The 22,740-nt window shown below is 41.6% G+C and overlaps 1 protein-coding gene across 1 annotated transcript; it reads right to left on the reverse strand.

Annotated features, from left to right (window-relative positions):
• Positions 1–4,699: 4,699 nt before the first annotated feature.
• LOC142088249 (acyl-CoA (8-3)-desaturase-like) lies at positions 4,700–19,660 on the reverse strand. The gene is made up of 12 exons (XM_075163402.1): positions 19,416–19,660; positions 15,365–15,475; positions 14,714–14,911; positions 13,573–13,674; positions 13,274–13,402; positions 11,359–11,416; positions 10,827–10,903; positions 10,239–10,336; positions 9,797–9,893; positions 8,576–8,655; positions 8,267–8,392; positions 4,700–7,925 (listed from the first exon to the last, which is right to left on the reverse strand). Exons 1-12 carry the CDS (start codon positions 19,632–19,634, stop codon positions 7,874–7,876), a joined length of 1,347 nt encoding a protein of 448 aa, XP_075019503.1. The 5' UTR covers positions 19,635–19,660; the 3' UTR covers positions 4,700–7,873.
• Between the last annotated feature and the right edge of the window lie 3,080 nt (positions 19,661–22,740).

Consider the following 22,740-nt stretch of genomic DNA (forward strand, 5'->3'; position numbering starts at 1 on the left):
ATATAAGCCTATTTTCTTATGCTAAGCATAACCACCCTGCTGATAAAATATACAGCTAGTGTAAGTATTACTTGAGTGGTAAATATATTTAAGGATAGGGCAGTCAATAGGGAGAGATCTAGATCCCCTAGGAACCTAATGAAAAGACGTATTTTCACATATACGTATACGTGTTTTCAAAATGTTGTAACTTCCAAGAAGGAATGTAGGTCCTTCAGGGGAGAATGACTTTTTTCAGAGCGTATGTTACCAGATTCAGTCCAGTGGTCAGTCAAACCAGTAAAGATCATTTCACTTGATTCTCATTTTTCCTCATGTATCCTCAGCCACACCAGGCATACCATCTTTCTGGTAAGATATAAACACCCTTAAGGGACCAAGGGTCCAAATGAGGAACACCTTCACAACTCACATATATATATATGATATAATTCATATTCTGATACAAAACTGTCACAATGGAAACCTCCAATCCATGGAGGAGAAGATAAGTATACTGAGAAACATTCTTCTGTCTCTAACTGGAAGCAGCAGAAGTTCATTAGGCTGGTTTACCAGCTGGAAATGTTCTGCTGATTAAGATTCAACCTGAATCTAAAAATATGTAACGAACTCTTCCTTGTGAGGAATTGCTTCATGATTTCTTATCAAGTTGCCAACCTTTAGCTGTGTTGTAGTTATTACTGTATTTATTAGACTGTAGTTATTACTGACAGAATTGTGAAAGAATGTATATTTCCATCATCTTATCCTCTTAATAATCCTACTTGGTTTCTCCAAAAAATAAACTTTGGAGCAGGGGCAGCTGGGGTTGGACTTTACAAAGGTCCAAATACTGCTGCAGGTTAGTACCCTTTTCGGTTCAGTCATGAGGAAAGATCACCTCTGAGTATTTCTCCCTCCTAAGCAGGGTTTTGCTGAGTATTTCTTCGTATGAAAACCAGAGAATTCAAGCATACAGGCACCTTCTGAAATACAAATATTGACTCTTTTTTCACCTTTATTTTAGAAATATTTGTTGGTTTCTTTGACATGCAAATCCCAGTGGTGAAAGTAGGTTTTAATTTGCAAGAGCTGAACAAATTCATTTACTTTTTATCGCTGTCTAGATAATTTTCTAAGCTGACATTAAAGTGTTGAGGAAATAAAAGCTACCTGCACTTACAGATCTTAAAGAAAGCATATCTGACTTTATCTTTAGTTCTTATTGTAGTTACATACATTAAGCACAGAGATTACACTATTCTCATGGAAGCGCATTTGGCAACACCCCTATACACGTTGTCAATACAATAGCACCGCCAGTCCTAAAGGAACGCCTACATTGCATGACGTATCATGTTAACGTAGAACCACCACACTGGCCTCTTCCCCACTTTATTCCCCTGTGTCCAGGTGACCACTTGAACTCAACAGTTCATTAAAGAGCCCATTACTGGCTCTTGGAGATGCTGCACGGCAAAGTTGGCATGTTCAGCACCAGATACCTTGTTGAGAACCTGGGACTTAGCAAGTTGGCTTCATTCAGACTCTAACCTGTACATGCAGAGTCTAACTTGTAGCTGACTCTACCGGCACTGTGGAACAGAAGACATCATATACCATAACAGTATTTCCAGTTTCCAACTGGCTCTTACAACAGCATCATAAAAGTTACCACTTCATATTGCACAAGCTTCTGTCGGCTCTCCAGTAATCTCTCTGCTTCTCACTCCGAGCTTGTCCTGGACTTCTGCATACGACTATTCATCCGCTGGTATTCAAGGCACCTTGTGGTCTTATTCTAGGTGGCAGTAACGAGTGCGGAGGCGGGGACAGGAGAGGCACTATCCTGATTTTAAATTGCTTCTTCCTGCTACCAGAGACCCATCACAGTGCTTCTCAGTGGGCACAGGGCATGTCCCTTGATAGCGATCTCCTCAAAAAGCATACTGAAAAACAACATTTGAACCATCGACTCAGTCCTGGCACACCATTTTCTAGTCCCTTGGGGAGTTTGAACAAGGACAGCTTGGAAGTACGACTTAAGGGCCCAGGCTGCCTCAGATAACAGCTTAGATACCGTATCGCTCTTATGAATGCAATTACAAAGGATGGAGATTGCTCTTGCAATTATTGGTAGCCATTGAAAGAAGGTGTAGAAAGCGTCTAAAACGGGGATCAAATTCCTGCCCAAGAAGTATTCTGAGAAGACAAGAAATGCCATAAAGGATTGCCAGTCTTGAATTCTTTGTTGCACCGTGGTGCACCTTCCAGGGAGAGGGGAACATGTCACCATCCAGTCCATACGTGGGTGAGAGGTGGGCATTATGGCTTTGAGTCACTTTTGCTAGGGAGAGAATCGCACCTAGGTAATTACACTGCCATAATAACTGTATAACCACCGTATTATGAAAAAGTGGAGGATCACCTCTTCCAGCTCCATTTTAGAAAGACAACAAACATAAACGTTCTCTGAAAAGCACAGTCCTGCAGTATAAGTGTGTTCCGAGCATGCCTGTGCGATCAGGCTCCTCAGGGGATATGGCAGACAGGAAAACGGAACATGTCCCACCCTTAGGTGGGTGATAAGATGGAAATTGCTCAGACCGAGGCAGTTCTGTACATGCACAGGAGCATAGCTCAGCATTTAAAGAGCTTTAGAATAATCGCAGAACACGCCTACTGAGCCAGCTGTAGGCAACACCTGAAGAAAAGGCATTTTAGGTGTTAAGCTGGAATATAGTCACCTACGTCAACCGACTTCATTGTTGATATCGTCTCTATTTCTGGTTGACTGTCTCTTAATGGATATACATTATATATATACGTTGTCATTTCCTTCATGTCAGCCGACAAACAAGTTGGCCACCAATCGATTATTTAAGAGTTTACACAACAACACTGAAGAACCCTACCATTTTTTTGCAGGGGTGGGTGGTAAGAGGAATCAGTGAACAGGTCTTACATGGGAATCATTTCACCCTTCGGTAGGAGGAGAGAGGGCAGGTGCTAAGCTGAGGTCCTGCCACACAGAGCAAGACATCAGTAGAAAAGGGAGTTGTTTTTTCCATTTCTAAATTCTTGCAGTCAGATTCCACCTGAATCATCTTATCCAATTGCCTCCCTAAATCTGAGTGAAGAACAAAAGCAAAGACACAAATTTAGGAGAGGGAATGTAACCATATATGCCTCCCTTCCTCATGAAATAAGCTTTGTTAAGCCAAGCTTATCCGTATCTCCAAAGCTTCATAATCCTTTTTGGTCTGTGTAAGTATATTTGCTGCAGTTTCATTGACATTACTTATCCATACAAGAGCCACCAAGTCGGCATCCTTCAAATCTTTCAGAGAACCTACAGAGTAGAAAGTCTGGAGTCTGCCTAATCACGAGGAGTCAGGAAATATTCACGAGTTGAAGGTGGGAAAGAGGTTGATGGAAACCCATTTGGAAACCAGTTAAAGGAGGCAACGATTAAAATTATCCAAGAGGAGAGGGAGAGAAAAGCTGAGAAGTGAAAGGAAAATAAGAGAGTTGTGTCATATGAGAACAAGAAAGTAAGAGGAAGAAGAAATAACAGATTCATGACATTCTTCCTCCTTTTACTATACTTTCCTTATTAAAAAAGCCTAAACATCATCAAGTACGTGAAGTGTTTGATGATGGAGGGAGACAGACTCAGAGTGCCCATTACCAATTTGAGAGAGAAGATTGTTGTGAGAAGTGACTCTGCTTGGTCAGTTAGAAGAGATGAAGGGAACGGTGGCTTGAAGAAGTGACTTGGTGTTTGGAAGAGGAAGAGAAGGAATATAAGTGATTTAGTTCTCTTTGCACATCAGTTTTAAGAATCCTCTGGAGTATTGCATTTCACTCTGATAACTTAAAACCAGAAAGACTTCCAGACATATGACCTAGATCTTCAACCTTATTTGCACGTTGTTATGCTTCCTCTTACCTGTTAGATTACAGGAATGGTGGATCCAGGAGACCGGCTTTCGTTTGATTTTTTTTCAAAACTGCATTTTAGTAGACGTTGGGCTTTTGATTATATTTTTTCTCAAAAGCCTCTGGTTTCTTTGAAATTTTGACCATTCAGAAAGGTAATGCCTTGAAACAAATATTTTTGTTTGACAGGCTGACTAATTGTGAATGTAAAGTTACATTAAATCCCTGAATTAAGGCAAAGGAACTTTGAGGATGCAAATACAGCTGGGCATACATACTAGACAATATCAGGGGGTTTAGTTTGCATTATTTCAATTAGAATTAAACATGGAATTACTATGAGAAGCTGGGCATGGGATTGCTGCAGAATAAAAAGCATGCTGCGTTACTCTGCATGACACACTGCATTTCCACGAGCACAGTTCGACTCCTAACAACTGTCAGGGACTGTGCCACATTTCTTTTGCTCTTTTGCTTTACCCGTATAAGAAAAACCACTACTAGCAGCATAAACTCCTGAAGCAAGCAGGATTCTGCAAACTATTTCCCTAATTTCCTTGTTTCTTCCAGGTATTCCAGATTGCACATATTGTCTTTCAGGGAACGTTACAGTAATGAAAAACATGATAAATAAGATTACAGTCTCCAGAAGACTGGTTAAGCACAAAGCCTGGATTTCAATCGTCTTAGTCTCCGTCATGTAAGTTTTCTGTTGAACAAGCTTTTGCTGCGCACGTTTTATTCTCCTTCTATACCAGTGTTACAGCTGGGGCAATTTCCAATTATTACTCATTAAGATCAGACTATTAGAGACCTCAGTATTAGTGCGAATGCAAAACGAAGTGGCTTGCCAACTTCTCTCCGGGTGTTACCCTGACCTATGTTAGAATTCGATAATGGTAAACCAGCTTAATTGTTAATAACCTTTATGAAACAGATAAAGAAATGAATATGCACATAGAGCAGCCTGTTGAACCAATTAAAGGGACAGAAACATTTTAATTAAAAGGAGGTTGCAAAAAGACAGACTCAATAAATTACTACATTCAAATGAGTAGAATGCTAACTAAATGCAACAAATAATCAGTTTGATTTATGAGACTGACACCAGAAAGAACCGTTTTGTGTCAGTCTTGTGTTTAGAGGATTTCAGTGGGACTCACGATCAAATCAGCACAGCTTTCAAGTCTCACCAGTAAAAGCAGGAATCCTTAATATATATATTACCTTCACCAAGACATCCATTTAAAAATGTCTTCATGTATTACCAAATAGAGCATGCAGTGAAATCCCTGCATTCATCTTAAGACAGTACTATCACTTAAATACTTATAAAATGTTACTACTCTTGCACATAATCGTGGATATCACCATTCTAACCAACCTTGGATTTGGGAACACAGAATTGTTCTAGGTACTAGTTAGAAAGGATTTTCAAATTACATTCAAATTCCATTTTAATAACTACTTTTTTAATCAGGATCCTTTTCAATGACATCTATCAGCTATTATTAGGAAATAACCAGAACAGTATTATCAGTACCTGCACCTACACACAAAAAAATATAAATAAAAGAATAAATGGAGATATTCTTAAAAAAGAAAGGCAAAAATAAAAAGTCCAAACTCCTCCTGCTTTGTGTGTTGGGCTTGATAGGATTTGTTACCTAGAAGGCGGCTGTGGTTGTCTGTAGCTTGTAATACAGGTAAGCTGCTCACCAGTGGGTTGCAGATGGGTCATGTTGTTCAGGGCGATATCTCACTTTAAGATCTTTCACGTTTCCCTCCTTTGGGTGGTTTGTCCACTGAAAGCTGGGGCACGGAGTTCTGGATGTGAATGGCAGAGGAGAAGCACCACTTTTTTTTCACATGGTCTTTGCTTTTATGGGCAAATTGTCTACTTCTTTGCCGTTACAGACTGCGTTCATGGTTTTAGGTCAGTTAGGTGAATACAGTACAATACAGGTTTTGCCAGTATGGCTCAACTGTCTCCTAATGGACTATATTAGCTATAAATTATATTAGAAAATGTCATCCTTGAATCATCATTCCTTTGCAAAATCAGCAATAGTAATCAGGTCATATACTCTTTCTGAAACAGGTATTGACTTGCAATCTAAAAATCATGAAGAGGAGCTTTACTGATATTCTTATCATTTGTCTTTTTTTCCTGTTTTCTAGCTTTTCCAAATAACCATGTTATCACCACTCAGCTTTTTTTTTCCCCTTCTTTTTTTCCTGCTATTAATTGATACCCACACACCTCCTTGTTCTTTCGTTCATCTTCTATTTCTTTTGTCTGTTATTCAATGCTCATCTCTCCTCATTTACAGTTTTCCTTTCCTTTCAAGTTTAAAGCACTTTCAGTGAAAATATTCTGCTATAGGCCCACTCCTAGCTTCTTTATTTTGCTGGCTCTCTCAAAAGCCAATAGTGTTCTTGGAGACTACTGTGCCTCTACACAAGTGGTCATTACGCTTCCCACTAGCAGAAGCTGTCCTTGACCATAAGCAGGGAGGGGCTAGGTCCTTCTTGGGGCCAAACAGCTGAGTACCAGGTACAAAACTGGTAAGAGAGAGTTCCAGGAAAGGAGCTGGTTCTTGGAGATGCTGAAAGAGAAGAAAAGTTTGCAAGGCCCAAAGAGGCCTTGGGATGACAGAATTAGGTGTGATTTATTTCCTGGATGTAGGAACAGAGCCACAAATGTACTTAGTTGCCTGACAACCAATGTAGATGCCCACAGGTCCTTGGAATCACCGGGAAGTAAGCATTTAGATTAAAAAAAAAAAAAACAACAACTCAATAAAAGCAGGAGTACCCTAAATGCCCTTGCAATATGGACCTAGCCTGTGCCTAGGCTTCTCACTCTTATTCAAAGCTGGTCTACATCAGAAAGCTAATCAGGCAGCACAGTCACCACTCAATGAAAATATATACATGTATTTATGCATATAAATAATACATTCTATACAGACTCTTTGGACTGTATTCAAACCAGCTATTACAGGTGTAAAACTTAGCACTAATTACCTGCCTCCCTATGCAGTCCATGAACAGTACTATTTATAACACCTAAGTAGTTAGAGTTAGTGCACATATGGCCACTAGCGATGGGGACATACCCCAGGCCATCTTGTTCTTTGCCTACTTATCTTACCTATTCTGGAACACCCCGCAAACATCCCCCCTGTCCTAATGTGTCCTGTCTTCCTGCAGTTTGCTTTGTCCTATCCCATTTTCACCGAGCCACTGAGCCAAAAACACTAAGAAGGAGACCTTATTGTGGCCTTTCAATACTTAAAGAGGGCTTATAAGAAAGATGGAGAGAGACTTTTTACCAGGGTTTGCAGTGGTAGGACAAGGGACAATGGTTTCACATTGAAAGACGGTAGATTTAGATTAGATATAAGGAAGAAATTCTTTACTGTGAGGGTGGTGAGACACTGGAACAGGTTGCCCAGAGGTGTCATGGATGCCTCATCCCTGGAAGTGTTCAAGGTCAGGTTGGACGGGGCTTTGAGCTACCTGATCTAGCGAAAGATGTCCCTGCCCATGGCAGGGGTTTGGACGAGATGATCTTTAAAGGTCCCTTCCAACCCAAACCATTCTATGACTCTACGAAGAATTTCCTTTCAAACTTTTTCCATAAGCAACGAGCTGTCGCCTCCAATGAAGTAAACTGATCAAGCTGGTTCAAGAGCTACTTCTCCCCAATTTAAAGGCCCAGTTCATCATGGCTCTAAATTCTGAGATTGAGAGCAGGAAAAATAGAGTTTCATGGCCAAGAAAAAAATGTATCTTTAAGCCACTTTCCCACTCATTCTTACTGAAATTAGCTTTGCCCAGCTCCCGAGTTTCTATGCCAGAAGACACACACACACTGGTGGTGTGTGCTGACTCTTTGCAGCAGTTGTCTGGTGAAGAGGTTCCCTTTGAGAGTTGCCAGTTTCTATCCGTGCAGATATGCTTCAAGCCAGTGCTCCCCAGAATCCTTCAGTGAACTGGAAGAACAGAAAGTAAAAAAATCGCTTATGGGGATGCAATATTCAACTTCATGGGAAGCAAACCGTAGTTTAGATGTGAAAAGAAGTAAATGGCAAAAATGGATTAAAAACTGCATAGACATCTCAAAATCTGACTACAGGGAATGAACTGAGAAGGCTTAAGGAAGAGAAAATAATCTTTGAAACTTTGAAAATTTTTGAAAATTAAAAGTGCCTTTAGAAAAACCTGAATAAACTCTAGGTTTGATCTCTCCATGGATATTGATTTGAAATGGCTGCCTATGTCTCTCCCTTGCATGCTATTACAGTGCAAAACCATCTTGTTAATTGATACTTACTGCAAAATGTCTAGAAAGGCTGTCAGTAAAGTCTTGCTTTTATACTCAATGCCATGCTTATCACAAAGGGCTTTCACCAGAGGAGCAGCTTTCCAGTAGTTGTGTCGAGGCATTGTGGGGAAAAGGCTGCAGAATTGAATGAGCGAGTTATTGTAAGACTGCTCTGTTCCCTCTGTTCAAAATATGTCCCTGCCCCCCCCAGAAGGAGAGCAAAGGGTCTCCTGAATGGTTTCATATGAGACTACATGGTCTTTCTCACTTTTAAGTGCCCCATATTATTCCCATTCTTCTCCCCATAATCATACTCACTGGTGCTCAATTTGGAAGTTCAAGTGCCCAGTGAACCAGTCATTGAACAAAGATTGGTTAACGTTGCATGTTGCATGGAGCTGGGAGGAAAAAAGACCAAGGAAATACATGATTTAGCTTTTATTTTTCTGGAAGTCTGATAATTGAACCCCAGCAATTATTACCAACCCTCGTCTTGCAAAAAAAGGCAACTTAGCGTCAGGGATTATAGGTATCATTGCCCTGAAGAATTAAAGGAAGTCTAGATTGAAATGGGTTGTTGGTCAATTTAGCTAGCTCTTCACTCAGAAAGAACAACTTCTTCACTGGCACGCACACAACTCCAACTGTGGTTCTATTAATAGGTTCTCCTCACACCTTTCACTTGGATGGAAAGAAAAGATGCCCAATAAAGAAACAAAAAACATTCTTCTGGCCTCCTCCAACCAGTACAAGTGGACTGAGATGCAGAAGCATGAGGACAAACATTTGTGTACACAGGCTTCCTCTCACCTAATTTAGACACCTTTAGTTTGAAATCTGCATCTGGGCTCATCACTTTAGAGTCAATGGCGAAAAGTAGACGTTTTTATGGTGCCACTCATCTGACCTGATTTAGATATCTATTTCAGAGTAAGACGAATCATGCCTCAGAAATGGCTCTTTCTCTCCAATGAATGTAGCAGGTGTTCAGATGTAGACATCCAGATCTGGTCAGATGAATACTAGGCCAGGTTTTTTTCCTTAATATAAGGCAAAATGCTTAGAACCCACCATGTGGGATTATACTGCTGGAGGCAGTATAGATGTGAGTAAAGTTGTATTCACAGACTTATTTTTATCAGACCTGAATTTTGTCAGATTTACCTTATCTGCAGTAAACCTGTAAACTGTAGGGTGAAAAATAAAGGTATCCAGTCCCACTTTGCTCCTCTTTAGTTGGCCTAAAAAGGAGATTGACTGTAGTCTTTCAGTACTTTTTCATAATATCAAGGGAAAAGTGATGTGAAAAACGTGTCAAAACCTTTCAGTGAAGAAATAGGATTTTTTTTTAATCTAGATGTCCTGTTTTCCAACTAAAGTTTTAAATGTTTTGACTACTACAGAAATGCACGCCTATTTAACGAATGACGACGACAAACCTCATCAACACAGCATTAAAGCTAAGAGAAGAACAACGTTCTCTTTGTCCTATAATTCAGAACTGCAGACCCACTCTTCCAGAAGAAAGAAGGTTCTCACCTGAGTGGATACCCAGTCTTCGTTCTTATCATAATCAATTTCCATCGGAATGTGATTCATCTGCGACACCCAAATAAACCAGGTACTCTCTAGGTACCTGGGCAGGTAAAGACAGAAACACTTATCATATCTCTAATCCCATCCAAATTTACCATTAAAACACTTTCCTGAGTCTCACCTTAAGTAAAAGAGCACTTTTACATAATTCAGGATTTTCTATTCCATTGCTTTGCCTCCTAAAACTTTTGGAGTTTCTTTTGAGAACTACTGAATTTATATTTGCAGCCACCCCTCCCACCCCAAGTTATACTGTTTCTTCTTGGTTGACTATTTATTTCTGAGAAAACTGTAGTGAGTATGACTAGTTTTCATTTATTTCCATGGAAGCTCAATATTGTTTACAAATATTAGTCATGGGGACTCTGGGTATGCTGTGTGTTACCTGGACAGCCAGTAGTACACCATGAAATTGTTAAATCCCATTAAAGGAATATACATGAGACAGACTCGGATGTTGAAAGACACAATCAACAACAGGTCCTGTAAAAAAAAAAAAAACAACAACAAAATAAAAACAAACAAACAAACAAGATGAAAATAAGCCTTTGTTGATCAACTCCCTCCACTCCCTTCCCTCCCCTTTACTTGAACTGCAGCATAAAAAATGTTCTTATTTATTTATCTCTTATCTATCAAGAGTAAGCTCCACACCATCATTCTGCCTCAAGTTGAGTGTATCCCTGAAATATTCCCACAGCACTCACTTTACCATCAGTAACTAAAGACCAGCAAACAGCCCTGCAATCAACTCTGTCAAGGTCTGATAGTTTTCTGTTAACTTTTATGCAGCTGCTAAAAAGCCTCTCCTAAAAAAATTCTCCCTGGACCCATTGACTAGATTCCTGCTGCACCACGCCGAGAATCAGCCTTTTCTATCTGAAGCCCCAGAACCACCTGAGGTGAAGGTTAATATAGCCACAGAGTGGCGAAATTTTTTGAAAGTCTTCTAGACAACGCAAGTAGTGCTTACCAACCACTTTTTCCTCTTGATTGCAAAGTAGAATATAGACAGCTGGAAGAAGGGTATAAGTGCAAGTGGGGCCAATACTGAAGGAAAGAATGAAAACGGAGAGACATTTATAACTTCACTGCATCATAAATCTTACAGAATATTCGGTGGGGCGGGGGGAACAGTTCCACTAAAAGATTCTTCTTTGCAATGGAATAAAAAAATTGCTGTCTTCCATTTACACTAACTTTCATGTGTCCACATCATTTGTTCCGCTTTTCATCTCAGCACCCTTCACTTCTTCATTTCTTTCCCATCCCTTTCTGTCTCACACTCGATTCACCCCTATCCGGTACCTAACATCACATAATCCTAACAGAGACATAAGGGGCAATTCCTCCTCACGTCAACCTTCTTTAACGTGAAGGAAGCTTCCTGAAGCTGTAACTTCAACGGAAGCACCTTTAGAACTTTTATTTTGAGGAGGAGATGCAGTCATGGTTTTTAGGGGAAGCACTAGAAGGAAGCAGTGCAAGGAAGCGGGGATACTCACAGACGAAATATTTATGCTGATAATTGTAAGGCATGAACTTCTTCTTCTTTTTCCCAAGCTGAAAAATGAAAATCTCATTGTAATGAGACCCTTCATAAGGTATTTCTTATTCCTGGCTAATGAACACATAGAGAACCACCTCTTAATCTCTGTAATTCAACCCCTCTTCTTGACAAGCAGATACTGAAGTTCCAAAGTAATGGAGAGAAGCAGATTTCATTTGAGCCTCTGTCTCCAGATATCAGCGTTATACCGATGTCAGAACAGAGCCATTTTTTAGGAGAGTTCCAAAACTCATGGCAGGATACAAAAATGCTCAAAAATCACAAAAATGCTCACAAGTCATTTGAATTTTGTAGGGGAAGTTTCCAGTGATGGTAATGAAAGCCCAAGCTAACCAATTCCACGTATACACCACAGAGTGCTGAGACTATCGGTGCTCAGGGAGGAACAGGTTATAAACATGAAAACTAAGACAAGAAACTTGATGGGTGACGAATGCAGGATGTGAAAGCTACATCTGAACTTCTGTATCAGATGAGATAGGATGCAGACATCCCAAGTTTTTGAGTAATAGAGGAGATAGTGGCCAGCAATGACACAAGCATTTGGATGCTATCCTAAAATGACTGCAAGATCAACGTACTAAATGCTCTATAAAGACATCTGCCTTTTTGTTTTGTTGAATATTTTGCCTTCAAATACATGAAACAGCAGAGATGAAATATTTACAAAAAGAACAAGTAAGTTTATTTCCTCACAATGTATTTATTCACTATTTGCACAAAAGGGTTCTTAACATCATCTGCAAATTTTGTGCTTACGATTCTTCAAAGGGTAAAATAATAAGGAGATAAAGCAAACTATTTCCAGAGCTCCCCTATTACTGAGAAAAAAACCTTGAACATGTCCAAGGTGTCTTCACTGGATCAAAACTGAAACAAACCAAATGGACTGGACTAACTGAAACCACTGAAATCCATTTTGCCCATCCACAGTGTACCTGACTTCTGTTAAAAAGCAGGAAGACATGAGAACTCATTTCCTACATTTTCATTTCCATCAAACCCAACCTAGCACAGCCAGCCCACTCTAGGTGCTCATGCTAATATACAGCCATGACAGATCTTTTGGAAGACCACTGACAAAATCCTTCCCAGTTGCAGCTAACAGTTTTCTGTGAATAAGTATTCTGTAGAAACTCTCTTTACAGGAGTCTTTCTGAGACAGCAGAGCTGGAATTTTCTACATGCCTTGGAGACCTGTAGTTTCTTTGCTTATTACCAGCTAAAGGAGAGTGAGACGTTATTTAAGAGGCTGGTTATCTAGCAAAGAGGCCATTTCATCACCCCATGAGTAAACAGAATTGCCAGGGAAAGAAAAGGCAGAAGAGACCCTGCCTATCCTGATGATATCAGAAATCATAAGGATGCAGGAAGGGTCTGTTTATGGTTGCTATTTTTATGAAAGCTATAAAATTTGTGATTAAGAAATAACTTGCTACACTTGTGTTTTGTGCATAGCAGCTATACTGGTCCTGAAGGTTTTGGGTGCCAAACAGCTCCCACAGCCAGAAGGACCCAGAGGGAACACCTGACTCATTAGCTACAGGATCACTAAGAACATCTCATACCAATGCAAGTGGACTGACTCATTCTTTGGGCTGCCTTCAAGGTGCTTACCCTGCTCTTCTAGCAACACAGAGAACTTGAGCACTGATGTTAAGACTTTGCTTCTCAGGAGCTGGTGCCTAAGCATCGTAATAACCAGTCAGTACATTGGCACTCAGACCTTGGAACACTTTGGAAGTTACCATGAGTTTACGCAGAAAGGCACGATCTGGGTTATTATTATACCTCAGTCTATAGCTTTCTGTCTTTAAAATCTTTGCTTCTCCAGCCATCCCCATGCTCACCTCCATGGAGAGTGTCTTTCCCAAGCTGAACAGGAGAGGGTGCATGTTGAGGTCAGGGTCTTTGCGGAAGCAGTTGGGTTTGGCATGGTGCTGGTTGTGCAAGTGATTCCACCAGCTGGCTGGTAACCCCTACAGGAAAAGTTGAAGACCAGGGATTCAACAATTACATCACTATTTCTCCACCTATTATTGATGGCTACACTTCCCTCACAGGCGATATTGCCTGAACGTAGGGACACTCCCATTCATTGCTTAGTCCAGATTAGCCCCAGAGAACATTCCCACCATGAGGCAATTACCTTCAGAACGTCTATCACAACAATCTGCAGAAGTCGATTCCATTTAGGCTTCCTGAAGACTGAGCAGTGCCCCAGATCATGTTGGAACCAGCTCATCTGGATCTGGAAGACAAAAGGATCACTGAGGAAACAGAAGCACAGCGGCGTTGCGTTAATTTGCCTCGGGAGTCTCTGTAACTTCTTAGCGTGAGTGCATCTTCCCTCTGGTTCGGGGAAGGAACACTACCTGCTGTCCTAGGTGCTCGAAGCTGAGAACTTCCTTCCAGGCTACTGTCCACTAAAGCTGCTCAATGCCAGATACTGATTTTATTGTAGCAGCTAAAGGGAAAGCAGCAAAGCATCATTACAATTAACTTGACTGTTACAGCATGGAACTCTTTTGCTCCCATCACAAATACATAATTTCCAAGTAACCAGCTAGAAAGTGTAAGAATTTCCAAATCCATAGCTGTGTTGTATTTCATATTCCCATGGAAATACAAGAATGGCCTTTGAGGAGTATCTGCCTTAGCAGATATTAGGCAAACAGAACAGATTATTTAAAAAATTAGTTACTCTGCACTTGTTCCATGGATGTCTGAGCAAACCTAAGGTTTTAGCGCTATTAAGAAAATCTTGCTCTCTTCCTTCCCTCACCCTCCAATTTCTCCCACCTAAGGGCCACAAAGTCTGTTCCCTCCTTCCCTACACCAACCCTGACATGTATCGTGCCCTTCTATGATTCAGTTTACTGAACCAGCAGAAAACTATTCAGGGCCAGTGAGTGTAATCGGCTCATAAAGGACCCAACAAACACCAGAGCCAGCAGTCAGTAAACAGAAGGAACACGGAGCCAAAAGTGGAGCTGAGAATGAAATATTCCCTCCTTTGCTGGGGCAAGTGATTAGATCAGCTCATCCCATCTTGTGAAACTGCCAGCTCCACAACATCCCACCAACCCTGCTGAGCAGCTTGTCAGCAAATCTAGATTTGCTGAAGGCAACAGAAATTGTGATGCAGAACGTGCTTGTTGTCTTCGGCCAGATTACAGGATCGAAGAAGAGGCAGTAAAGCGATGACTGGGATGTGAACATTTCATTAACCCTCTCCATCTGGAAGAACCAAACACATCTGCAGCGTTGAACAGCTGTCAGCAGTTTACCTGAGCAATGGTGAAGAACGCCATGCCAACCAGGAAAGGCACGAAGGATATCCCAAAGTACCAAACCACGAGCCAGGATGCAGCATCCAGTACCAGGAGGTGAAGGAAAATCAGGAAGAAAAAGATGTAATCTGGCCTCAGAAGTCCCATCTTCTCAATAGTGCAGCGCAGCTCACGAAAATCCTCTAGAAGTGATTTCTGTGGGTAAAGCGAGTATTAATGCACTGTCACATAATGTCACTGTAACACAGCAGCCCCCCGAATCCCAAAGTAGCCATGGCAGTCAGAGGAGATGTTCTATCAGAGGGGTCTCTGTGCAAAAATGAGCGCGAGATCAACAGGTCTTGGTTTTGCTTCGACACTGGAAAACAAGTTGCTGACAGGCTCTGTTCCTGAGACATCGCCGCGGGAAGAAGTGAGCAGAATTTAGGGCTCTGGGGCTCATTCCTCACACTCAGGTGGGGAATTAGTGATTCTGGGACAGTGCATGTTTCCATGCGTGACTCCTGCCAGCTGCCTCCCCGCCACCCAGCCTACGGCACAGCCTCAGGCATGCTGCTTCAGACATTATTTCTGTTCGCTCTCTTATTTTCCTTCTCCTCCCATTCTGAAACCCAAGCCATTCCCACAGCTGGATTCTGGGACACTCACTTTTTTATTAGACTCAAAGCTGGGTTGATCTGGTGCCAACTCCCCAATCAGCAGAGATTTCATGTATTTTTTCACCAGAGACTTATCGTTGTGAAATGCTACAAAGGCATCCTGAGAAACACACAAAGGAAGGGGGTAAGAAAGGGTATGTGACTAAACACCAGATGCTGCGGCTCTCCTTTTTCCAGGTCTTTGATGTAATACATAATCCAGTTTCCTTTGTCCATTTTTTTCCCTTTGGTTGCTCCTGTAGTTCTTTGCCATCAACTGGAGCTTGGCCCGAGGAAGCTGGAGAAGTTTCAAGAAGTTAAATTTCATAAAAGTACCTGGGCGAGGCTGGTAATCAACATGAAAGTGTGTGATGAAAAACTCCCTGCAGAGGGAAACATGCTCTCTCATCTGCTTATTTCAGCACAGTCCTTCCCTAGAAGGCTCCAGCCAGCAGCCCTGCCCTATGGATGGGACCCAGGAGCAGGGAAACATGTCAATGAATGAGGTGTGTCTTTGCCATGCTTGGGATGATGTTTTTAAAATCCTCTCTTTATTACACGAGGACCATAGGAAATACTTGCTGAAGCTCCCTACACAGCAGGACTAACTGGGTATCTCCTACAGTTCCCTGGAAGTTTTCAGAGGGATTGATGTTTTGGAGAACGGGGTAACACCAGTGACACAAACGGGGCTGTCCAAGAACCGTTTGAAATACCAGTTTCAAAATCAAATAGAAACTATGGAATAAAGGACGAAATTCCAGATAAACCAAAACTCTTCTTTAGTTCATGTCCTCAGTGAATTGTCCAGAAGAAAGGTAAAGGGGCTGACCATACTCTTTTGTCTTCCAGGAGGAGCAGACATAACGAAATCCTCAGTGTCTGAGCAGGCACTTGCCGATTTTGGCTCTGAAAATCAACGTGGGCGATCACGACACAACAAAATTCTGCACACTCGGGTCAGGATTAAGTCCCTGGAAGAGGACAGAGGACTTCCCTTCTGCAGCCTGACATTCCTCTGCTGAGAGACAGTCTCTCTCTGAGTACTTTAGTCTGGAAGAAGTCAGAGCAAGGTGACTTTCTGGACAGATGGGCTTTCTACAGATGTCTAGTGGCCCTTGTCACAGTGACAAAGGAGTAACTCTGTCCAGACCCAGAGGACTGGGGAAATCTTCCCCTCATGATTCTGTGCCCCTCATCCTAAGTCTTCTATACATTTTTATGTAGCTCCCTCTTGCCAGGAATTCTAAAACTGAGTCAAGCTGTAAATGTCTATACTGCAGCTTAGAAACAGGAGCCAGAATCCTTTTAAGCAGAATTTCCTATCCACGATATCAGTATCACAGATTCTTATCGCAGAAATGCAAGCCTTTCAGTCCTGCAACCTGTCCTCTCTCCTCCCTGCTCTTAGGCCCTGATTATCATCTTAGGAGAGATTAACTTTAAGGACTATCATCTGCAACACACCTAACCTCCAACATTTGACACCAGTGTATGTTCTGCAATGCGTATTGTCTGTATTTACAAAGTAATCCACACAGAGGAGGAAAATTCTCACAATATATATACAACTATGAGCTCTAGAGGAAGATAACTCTCACCACATATATACAATTATGAGCTCTAGAGTAGTCAAGAGTACTTGGAAAAAAATCCTGGATCCTGGCTTTAGGCAAAGTCATGCACCAGACATTCTTTTGAGACACCTTCCAGTCCTGCTTTTCTGTAAAAGTGTGTATTACTCAGGATACAAGAACATAGCAGCATTTTAAAAGCAAAAAGAACGATAAAGATTAGCAAAATAAAAATCGAGAGCAAGACAGAAGAATGCCATATGATGCAACATAAATCCACAGTGTACCCACAGTCTTTACTGCATGTGGTTCTGGTCCTTCTGTCTTCAAAGGGATGTGGTACAACTATACGGAGCAAAAAAAGATGAACAGAGTTCTGGAACAGCTTTCGTACTAGAAGACTGCCTTGGAGAAGAGGTAACAAGTTAGAGAGTTCTAAAAACCCATAAGTAGCATTGAGAAAATGAGGGAAAATTTATTCGCTGTTTTCATAACACAATAATGAAATTATCAGCAAGTAGGTTTAAAATGTACAAAAGTAATAATGAGGAAAAATAATGAGATTGTAATATTATTGTAATAGTAAATAAAAATAAGCTCAAAGGTCACTCTTTAAACTCATTCATACCAGACAAATTCACTGCGGTTAAAACCCCTGGGTGTCTATGAAACATAATAATCTAAATGCAAGTCCTTACACCGGTGGCTGCAGAAGCTGGGAGGACACAGCTGGGGGACAAATCGTTCCGTGCCTTCTGTATTCCTCGGCTCCTTTTGTAACAGCCCAGGAACAGAAACTGCAGGAGATGGCACCAGGCTACAGGGATCTCTGGGCTGGCTTGGAATGGCTGGACTTACCTTCTTAAGAGTGGCAGCCTCAACGTTTGTCTCTATTGTAAGTTCATCGCAGCGTGGCACAAAACATCACCTGAAAGGGCTGTGTTGGCTTAAAATTGGCACATTCATCTTTTATGTAAAAACACGGTTTTCATTAAAAAAATACATTTTTTCATTAAAAAAATATATCTTTTTCGCATGTTTAAATCCTCTTTAGAGAAGGCTACAGTGAATTAGCGCACACAGAAGGTTTGCTGGAATAGAATTACTGGGAAGATAACAGGTTGGTGAGAGAGCTGGCCGTGGTCGGTGGGCAGGATCAGGGTCCCTTCTCCCGTTAGCTCTTGGTGCAGCACCGTTTGCGACCTCCCGTCGCCTTACGCAGGTGCTGCATTATGGACACACAACCCTCTCTTTACAACAGGGCTGAATCTGCCAGCCAGAGAGCTAGAGAAGAAAACCAACGAGACTCAGAAGCCTTCTTTTTCTGCATTTGAGAACACTAGGTATTTTTTTGTCTCAGTTTCAAGTCGGGGGAAAGGGAGGAAATGTGAAAAATAACTGATCTGCCCCATTTTGGGCCATGAGTTAGGAAGTGCTATCCCATTTTACAGACTGAAACCTGAGGAATCAGGCAAGGTAAGCAACTTCCTTGAAGTCAAAAAGTTTTGTTGTGACAAGAATTAAATCTGGGTCTCCTACATCACAAGTTTATGCCATAATCCTGGTCATGTTTCTAATGCGCCTATTTCTGACTAATCAGAAATTCAGTACCTACTTTCAGCAAATACTCTGTGAGATCTGCTTAGAATTTATTATTTCTGTCAACAAGCAACAAATTATTTTAGAGAAATCCTCTAAATCAAAGAAATTTGCAGGAATCTCTGGAAAATCTATTTTCAAATAGTGATTATTTTTAGATTCTTTCCTCATCTTCTGCAGCCAAATGTCATTCTGCTGCTTTCTCACTCATTTTCCCTGTATTTTATTCCTTTCCCCCCCTCCTTTGAAATAGCCTTTTTGCTCAAGACTCTCTTCTCCTCCACTTACCTGTACAAAATAGTGCCCCTTCCCTGAGTACCCCCTTCTCTTGCCTCACTGGCCCCCAAATTACTTTATGCTTGGACGTTACCTCCACCTTATCTACCCATGCTCTATTTTTGGTTATCTTTTGCTTACCACTGATCACACCCATGTGACACTGAAAGAGCAGCCTTTAAAGTAAAAGCACGCGCCGAGCGTACTGCTGCCTGCCCCCTTCCCTTGCTCGCTGCTCCAGCAGACACTTTTCAGGCACCTGGAAGACAGCTTGCCTGGGCACGCCTCGTGGCAAGACAACCTGCGGGGTATCGCTTTGTTTACGGCAGGGTGTAATGAACCTCATCGGAGCTTTACAATTTGCACGGCAGGTAACTCTGACCCTGAAGATAGCCTGAAAGGCATTTTTACAGATGGCACAGACATGTCCACTTAGAATCATAGAGTCCTTAAGGTTGGAAAAGACCTCTAAGATCATCGAGTCCAACCGTCAACTTCATTACCTGACCGAGCACAGTGCCAACTACCACAAGCACTCTCCACTGGGGTCCCACCATGTCATCCTGCCCTGACAACGGAACCACCTTCCTCCACTGTCCTCCTAGATCTTACCGTAGCATCTTGGCCAGCATAGTGGCTAATAACTCGGCTGCCTCCAGGATGTTGTTTGGAAAACCTGCTGACATCATAAACCTTCCTGTCAATCACCAGCCATTGCTCCTGACCTTGACCATGGCCATTGTGGATCCTGATCTCTTCCCAAGTGAAAAGCTGTAGAAAGGCTGAAACAGGTCGCTTCTCCTTTTCGGTGGAGCCAGTCTGTGGAGCCATCTCTACTGGTAGATGTGCACTGAGAGTCACTAGTCTAAGCTTCGCAGCACTCTGTCCGGGCAGAGCATGAACCATCTCAGCCTGCCCGTTATACAGTCCCACTCCAAGCCACTCCCTGTGCTTCTAGGACTGGTTGGCTCTCCTTGCCCAAACACACCCTTCGATAGCTCCCTCCTCTTCCACGTTCACACCAGACACTTCGACACACCCTTGAATAAAAGCCCTGTTCCTTCTTGCCCTTTTTGAGTTGCCTTTGGAAGGTCTGATTACTCATGAGAGCTGTAGACTACTTCACTGAATACAAACACGCATAAATAGAAAAGCTTAGGAAGATTATCTGTTATTCAGTTACAAACGGGACGGCAAAATGACAGAAAGAACTGTTAAGTGAGCACCTTCATAGAGCATTAGGAACTGGCTAAGGTAAGCTGCTGACTTGCTTCCACACTGCTGAGTCAATATGGGGGTTACCCAGACGAGAAATCCGAGGAAGGCTGTGGGCACCTCCTCTGCAGCAAATATCCAGTGACCTTCTTAGACAACTGAAGCACTATCAGCATCCTGTGATCCTTTGATCGGTCACTAATGTCAGGAAATCCTGCATTTACCGTACAGCGGAGCTGCACAATGTCTTACAGCGCCAAAATGTAAAGCTGTAAAGGAGCCTGTGTGCAGAGCCAAAAGCTGCTATTAAATACGTTTGCTAACATCTCTTTCAACTGTAATTCCTGCCTTCAAGGCATAGAGCCAACTTGTACACTAGCATAGCGAAAAGAGCAGAATGCTCCAAGATCTGCAATCTCCCCACAAGGTATCTCTTAACAGTCTTGTCACTACCCAAAAACTTCAGGTTGTCCTTGGTCTTTGAGATTTTCCATGTTGACCCCGGCACGCTAAATTCACGTGTCTTTCTTAACTAAAAGCATTGTTGATCAAAATACCACCAGATCAGAGCAAAGAACGAACACGTTAAGAAAACATTATTTATCTCCTGTTAATTTAGCTTGCACGTTGACAATACTTTGCATACAGCTGTTTGCAGAGTTTCCTGTGTATACTCCAGTCATTCAATCATCTCCTTGTTCAATTCATTCATTCATAAGTCAGCAACAGACATTAAAAGACTTTAGGGTTGATAATAATAACAACAATTGTTAACACCAAGTTTGGCTGTAGATTAGGAGTTTCTAAAACTATGTTTAACGGCACTATTTACATAATTAACCTTACTTAAATATTAGTCTTGTAGAGCCAAAGTCTAAATATCTCTGATGTTCAGAGAGGATCTGCTATGCAGTGAAGAGGTAAGAGGTCTCAGTTGTAATAAATAGCAAAGAGAAGGCAATGCTATGTTTCCTACGAAGCCACATCAACTTTGCAGGTGACCCAGAAAAAACTAAGCCCACATATATGAAATATTGCCCTACTTGAGACTTAGGATTCTCTTAATCTTGTATTTTTTTTTTAATCCAAAATTACTAGCCTTGGGTGCTTTTGAGGAAGGTAGAAGCAGTAGGCAGATATGGTATAGTCTGTCCTCATCAGGTTTCCATCCTATCCCTTTATAATGCAATACTGAGTCAAATCCCGAATCACGAGTTTTCCACCTTACCCCAAACTTTTTATTTATGTTTATAAATGTATTATGTTTATAACCACAAATATTCTCTACAACAATGCCCAGTCCCTGCCTGAAACCTAACAAGTTCTAGGTCTCAGCTATCTCTATGACAGTGAGTTTCACAGACAATTCACATATTGTGATTCAACGAAAAGTGGTTGTGGTGCTGAGCTCCCAATTCTGAGAGGAACTGAAAAAACTCACCTGAAGTTGCAGATTTGAGCAAGGACAGAAAGATAGGAAAGCCAAACCATGTTCTTGACCAAGGTGCCTCAGCAGGGTGAGGTGAAATTACGGCTGCGTTCCCTGTCTCCCAAGCAGACGGCATGCAAGAAGCCTAAGCAAGAGCTGATGAAAGCAGAGATGATCTGATAGGCCTCTGCATCAGGAGAAAGGCACCATTTAAATGATATAGAATAACTTTATTTTGAAGAGTTTATCCTTAAGGGACTCTGGAATAGAGTTTACAGGGTATTTGTGATGTAAGTGACCATGAAGCTTCTCAGCTTACAATTATCTTTCTTAGCAAACTCTGTTCAAGTCTCAGACTGCGAAGACAGTGGCAAATGTGAAGTCTTGGGCTTTGCTTCCTTGTGTTTCCCAGTGAATTAACAGCACCCCAAAACCAGTTGGATAGAGAGCTGAAATCTCAGCCCTGCACGGAGTGGGCAGTCTTTCTGGCTGACACAGACCTGTAAATTATGCAATTCTAATTCTTTAAATCGTGTAGCATCTTGCAAATTAATCAGTCGAGCCCAGAACAACTGTTTAAAGTTTCTGACATGTGGCAATGATTGAACCACCCTAGGTAAAAGAGAAATGTGACTATTGGTATTCATTAGAAGGCAGTGATAAAAAAAGGGGAGGAATAATTTCTGCTGTGCCGTCACATTGCATTTTGTAACCCTTTATCTTACTCTATATAAAAGTTAAGAGTGTCCACACTAATGTGTTCATGTTCTAGCATGGAATATGTGTAGAGTCTTACATAAATTGTATTCAGTGCTTGAGGTGGTGGTAATAAAACATGCAATAATTGTTGCAAATTTCTGCATATGGGGTTTTTTAATATACATGCAAAAAATTTCAAGTGACACCATAGCTGGCTGAAAGTACAAAAAAACCTTTCCCATTGTCTTATATTCAGACTTGTAAATACAGCAGCTACCTGAAAAGAAGTAGATAAAAATGTGGGTTTAGATTCTGCTCTATGAGGATCTGGAGAATCCAGAGCCAGGAACATATTGGAGTGAACAAATACAGGATGTCTCTGCCTATACACACAGTCAGTAATCATGACTTCCACTGTTAACACACACGACGAGTGCCAGTATCCACCAAACCACCGTTGTTACCGAGACAAATTAAGTTTGGGAACTCTAAGATTGTCCTCCATATTAAAGTGTGCCTAGTACTTCATGTCTGAATTTATTTAGCATCAGACCCCATCCAGAGGGGGGTCCTGTAATGCCTATCGATATTCCA

Source organism: Calonectris borealis, chromosome 14 (assembly GCF_964195595.1).
Source record: "Calonectris borealis chromosome 14, bCalBor7.hap1.2, whole genome shotgun sequence".
In the NCBI taxonomy this organism is placed as follows: Eukaryota; Metazoa; Chordata; class Aves; order Procellariiformes; family Procellariidae; genus Calonectris; species Calonectris borealis.

Excerpts from the sequence above, each read along its gene's own strand:
- LOC142088249 (XM_075163402.1), bottom strand. The coding sequence starts at position 19,634 with ATGGCTCCACAGACTGGCTCCACCGAAAAGGAGAAGCGACCTGTTTCA. Across the intron at positions 15,476-19,415 it reads ATGCTGGCCAAGATGCTACG|GATGCCTTTGTAGCATTTCA; the intron begins GTAAGATCTAGG and ends TGTGTTTCTCAG. Across the intron at positions 10,904-11,358 it reads TCAGCATAAATATTTCGTCT|TATTGGCCCCACTTGCACTT; the intron begins GTGAGTATCCCC and ends TCTTTCCTTCAG.